We start from the raw sequence: 5,586 nt of genomic DNA, 5'->3' as shown, positions 1-5,586 counted from the left end.
CCACCAGACTCCATGTAAATAAATAGTATTTAAGCATCGTGAAATACACTTCATTCAAAGTCGACAGAAACAAAATAAAATGAATGAAAAGCCATTTTGGGTCGTCTTTCCACTTTTCCAACCATCACAACTCTAGTTTTGGTTGAAATAAACACATAGTTTACCAATTTTCATGTGAAAATATGCTGGCTCTATACACGATAAAAGTATTGTTTTTTTAAATGGAGTCTGGTGGGTTTAGTGCTAGCGACTTCAGAGCTGTTTCTGGTTAAACAGAAAGGTCTCAAAGAGGTTTTAAAGGTCTATCTCTGAAGGGATCCTTTCCATAATGTTGTCAGACACTTAGAATATTAATCTGAGTCTGTCAGCAGCAGAACGAGCACTTTTGTGAAGGTAAATACAAGCTGGACAATTACTATTAACTTACATTGTAGCTTGTTTCGCTGCTGCCGACTGCAGCGATCTCGCTTAATACTGGACTAATGTATTATTTGTATTTTTTAACACAGAGCATTGAAGACAATTCACATGTATCAACATTCATTTAATAATGAATAAATCAACAACAATGCTTCAACTGACATCAAACGTTTCATTGTGCAAATCCACATCATGTTCATTAGCACGATATTTGTATGATTTTGTACATATTTTTTTCTCTTTCAAAGCATTCAGAATTACAGGATGTGTGTATGAATAAACAAAATCATTGACTGGTAAATGTACTGTAATACACCAAATGAATCAAAGCCAAAACAACAAAGAATCAACTCTGATCGTGAACAAAGAGCCTAAATATCCGGGATGCTACACATAGGTTTATGACTATAAATCAAAGCTTCATACAATATTGCATCGCATTCTCATGAACAGGTTCAGTTATGATATCTTTTACCAAAAACCCCCCCCACAAATTTGTACGATATCCTACGAAAATTAAGTGAACGCTGGACAGTTAAGTTCAGCAGTCTTTATAGTTCAATTTAGCAGAGTAAAGGCCGTTTTACAGTGTGCCAATGTGACGTCAAAATGACGTAGATCTTGCTGTTTCGGGGGAATGTTTTCTCAAAATCCCTGAATCTTTTAGGCCTTTCCTGTCTTTCAGAGGCTCCATTTTTAAAGTTAGAGTGAAGCTAGATATTTGTATCATATAAAACTAACTAACACTCCAAAGTTAGGCTATCTGGCATGGCCATTTTTCAAAGGGGTCCCTTAACATCAGAATGAAAATGGGTTCTCTGGGTACCATTGAGTCTCCTCTTCACAGACATGTTCACAAGCAAAAGAAAACGTGTGATTTACACCCCGAGTACCTACGGCATAGCTACAACACAGAACTATAAATCAAGCTTTATACAGCAGCAGTCAATGTGGTTCAGACAGTAATAAATACCTGGAATCAAGGGCGTAACTTTGTGGGGGTTCAGATCTCCAACTATCTAGGGAGGTCCCGGGACATGTCTGCATGCATTTTTAAAAAGCAACAAAAACATCGGAAAAATGATTGAAAAAAGAAGAAGAAAGAGACAAAAAAAAGTCAAAAGGCTTCGAAAAAATTGGCCAAAAAAACAAACATCGAAAAGGTCCACAAAAAAATAAAGAAATTGTCCAAAAAAACTTGAAAAATAAGATAAAAACTTGAACGTTGAAACGTTGAATCAAGCGGCAATAACATTGAAAAGTAACAACAACTTCTGTTCTTTCTATTATTGGGGGTTGCAACCCCCCTGATCCCCTAAATTACGCCTATGGCTGGAAAACAAATAGGAATCACAGTGCTTTATTTTGATATATGAATAGTTCATGGGGTGAAAGTCTTGTGTTTTCCCCCGGGACTCGAACGCCACTCTCCCGATTGAGAGCCCTGTGTCCCTCTCCCGATTGAGAGCCCTGTGTTTTATGACCTAGCCATCCACTCCGACCTTCTCCCATGCAGTACTTCAGTCCTTTACGTTACTCTTCGTAGCTTTATGTACGATGGCTCATGAGAGCCGCCTGATTATTTCCCGGTCACCATAGCGTCGGCCCCCAGGGGCCGCTGTAGTCCCACAGGTAGGGTCTGTACTGGTACACTTTGCAGAAGGACGAGATCAGGGACGATCGAAGCAGCTCGTCTCCCAGTCCCTCTGCTTTGCACACGTCCCTGCAGAACTGGGAGGTTTGCTGCTTCCGTTTGGTCTTGTACCTGCGGTTCTGAAACCAGATCTTCACCTGCGTCTCCGTTAGTCTTAAGGTGCCGGCCAGGTGAGCCCTCTCCGGGGCCGACAGGTATTTCTGGTGGTTAAATTTCTTCTCCAGTTCCAGCACCTGCAGGTGTGTGAACGCAGCTCTGGAGCGCTTCTGCTTCCCCCCTGCCGAGGAGGAGGAGGAGAAGCTGCCGGACTCGGAGGAGCCGGGGCGGGGCGGGTCCACAGACGCTGAGGAACACAAACGAGATCTAGTTATTAAACAGAAAAAAACTTCTCCGTAACATCAGTTTGTTGCAGTCATAGACGGTTAATATTCAGTCTGTCAGGCTGGGATGTACTCTGACACAGTGTTTCTCAAAGGGGGGTACGTGTCCTTTGCAGGTGGTACCTATACCCCTAGGGGTACTTTGGAGGACTACAGTGGGTACATGTCCCCCTAGGGGTACTTTGGAGGTCTGCAGGGGGTACGTGTCCCCCTAGGGGTACTTTGGAGGACTGCGGGGGGTACATGTCCCCCTAGGGGTACTTTGGAGGACTGCAGGGGGTACGTAAGATTTTTTGCAAAATGTTTTTCAGTTCAAAGGCTGTAGTTACTTCTACTCGCTTTTTTGAAGTTTGTCGCCTGTTTTTGAAGTTTGTTGCTTGTTTTTGAAGGTTTTGTCGTGTGTTTTGACCTGTTCTTGCCTTTCTTCCTGACTTTTTTCTACTGTCTTTTTTTTCAAAGTCACTTTTTGGAATTTTTGGTCACTTTTGTCGCCCTAGTGTTGCCTTCCCTCTTTCTACTGTGTTTTTTTGAAGTTTTTATTACTATTTTGAAGTTTGTGTCTCTTTTTTTCTAAGTATTTGTTATTATTTTCGACCTATTCTTGCCTTACATCCTTCTTTCTTTCTACCGTATTTTTCCAAGTTTTTGTCTCCTTTTTCTATCATCATGTAAATGTGTTCCAGGTCCAAGGCTGTTGTTTAGTAAATCTATCGCTGACATCTCTGTATTCTTCCTCTTAATAGAGACTTTTATTTTCTACCAAAAATGATTTGCGCTGGTTAATCACAATCAGAATCAGAAATACTTTAATAATCCCAGGGGGAAATTATTTTTGTTAGGGGGTACATGGCTTAAAAACACTCTTCAAAGGTGGAACATTATTGAAAAAAGCTTGAGAACCGCTGGTCTAACTTATACTGATATACTGGAATATAAAGTATACTGAGATGTACTAATGTTAATAATTGTTTTATGCTTTTTTTTACACTTTCGATGCTTTCATTGCTCTTTGTATTTGCAATTTTAAAATATACATTATTATTTTCTTATTTTCTTTATATTTCAATATAAGGAATTATTTATATAATTTTTATATTTCCAATTATTTTTATTTAAATATAATTTATTTAAATTATACTTAAAATATTTTTTCATTTATTTATTTTATCTATTTCTCTTTATAGTTCCATCTTTTTTATTTCCTCACATTGCCACAACTTTCCTGAGACCTATAATTTCCATATTCATTCCATATTCTGTATATGAAAGTCTAATGAACACAATGGTCTGTTCTTTGCTTATTTATTCTTGTATTAATTTAATTCATATTTCAATTTGTTATTTACTTTTTTATTATTTTATTTATTTCTCTTTATATATTCCAATTTATTTGATTCACTAACATTGCCACAACTTTCCTGAGACCTAGAATTTAAACATTTATTCCATATTTTGTAAATGAAAGCCAAATGCACACTTTGTCTGACAATCCAATCATCTGTCCTTTACATTCCTGCTGTAGAAAAGCTACAGAAACTCACCTGTCTGATTTATTTCTCTTTATATTTTCCCTTTTTACATTTACTCACATTACCACAACCTTCCTGAGACCTATAATCTCCATATGTGTTCCCTATTGGTACATTCCTCTGCTGTAGAAAAAGCTGCAGAATCTCACCTGTCTGAACTCCGAACGCCGTCTCCTGACGGCATCGTTGCTCCGACAACTTCTCGGCTCCTTCCTCCCATTGGGTGCATCTTTCCCTCTTCTGGGAACAGCGTTTGCTGTTAAAACTTGTGCCGTCCTCCGTGGACAGGATGTCCTCTATGAGGAAGGAGGTCAGAGGTCTGACTGGGACGGTCATTTCCATCCAGTTATCCACCATAAACCAGAGAGAAACCTCTCAGTGGCTGCAGCAGCAGAGTGTCTCCTCACACACGTACACGGTCTGAGTTTATACCAGAGCCGGGACAGGACAGGGCAGGGCGGGACGGGGGGGCAGGATGGGGGCGTGACAGGACAGGACTGGGCGGGTTTGCTCTGACTGCACCGGTGAGTTTAGGAGAAGGTTGAGCCAACTTCTGCTTCAGTCGTGGAAGAACTATACATTTCAAGTTTCAAAGTTGTATTGTCATATGTGTGACAGGCTAAAGGAAATACTCATAGCCTGTTATACACTAAAAGGTATTCGTAAGTTCATAGTACTGTATGTGAGGATCTTAAAATATATCTAAGGTTAAAAAGATCATGCATTCAGTACTAGTTCATAGGGATTGATAAAATCCGTCACACGCACAAAAGGGTAAAAATTGTAAGAGGAATACGTAAATTTTATATTGCTTACTTTATTTTGTCTTGCCTACTTTAAGGGTAAAAGTGTCAATCTGTGATCTACTAAGTGCTCTTAATCTATGAGCCTGAGATCGATTGCTTTGAAATCGCGGCCTTTTCCTCATTACACTAAAGTTCTCATTGAGGAAACATAACCGTATCATTCTCGTGATTAGTTCTACCCTTTTTCAGGGGCGTAACATATGCGCAGTAAGGAAACATGTTTCCCTGTACACTGAAATTCTTCCGTTGCTTTCCACCGAATGCCAAACAATGTAAAATATACAATATATTGCCTACTACAAACAATTTTACAAAATAAAACAATTTTAAAAGGCCGCATGTGAAAAATAATATTATAACAATAAAAATAATAATAATAAACAGTGCAAATGTAAATAGTGCAAGTTATGAATGTGCAAAATGGACAAATGTAAAGAGTCGAGTACAGTTGTATGAGGTAGACCAAGAGTATAAAGTCCTGTCTGCTGTTTAGGAGTCTGATGGCAGTAGGAAAGAAAGAGTTGTTTATTCAATTCAATTCAGCTTTATTTTAGACACACAGGTCCATCTCAGTATACAAATATTAAAACACAACAACACAGACAAGACACTATGGAACCCTTCCTTTTATATTGCACGTTTCAATGTCTTTATCTTTAGTTTTCTGTTCTGTTTGGTTTTGCGTTACATTTGCACTATTTAGAATGTATTACTGTATTGTACATTGTACTCATATGTTTTAATGAATTAGTATATATTATATTACTAATCTTATTTGTATATAATACTTATCTTTT

At 38.4% G+C, this 5,586-nt stretch overlaps 1 protein-coding gene across 1 annotated transcript; it reads right to left on the bottom strand.

The window, feature by feature from the left end:
- Positions 1 to 1,542: 1,542 nt before the first annotated feature.
- nkx3-1 (NK3 homeobox 1) lies at positions 1,543 to 4,377 on the bottom strand. The gene is made up of 2 exons (XM_039802305.1): positions 4,133 to 4,377; positions 1,543 to 2,417 (listed from the first exon to the last, which is right to left on the bottom strand). The coding sequence occupies exons 1-2, from the start codon at positions 4,338 to 4,340 to the stop codon at positions 2,011 to 2,013; spliced, it is 615 nt and encodes a 204-aa protein (XP_039658239.1). The 5' UTR covers positions 4,341 to 4,377; the 3' UTR covers positions 1,543 to 2,010.
- Positions 4,378 to 5,586: the final 1,209 nt, after the last annotated feature.

The sequence above is a fragment of the Perca fluviatilis genome, chromosome 6 (assembly GCF_010015445.1).
Source record: "Perca fluviatilis chromosome 6, GENO_Pfluv_1.0, whole genome shotgun sequence".
NCBI lineage: Eukaryota > Metazoa > Chordata > Actinopteri > Perciformes > Percidae > Perca > Perca fluviatilis.
The sequence above is the reverse complement of the archived record's forward strand: the minus strand, read 5'-3'. Positions and strand labels throughout refer to the sequence as shown.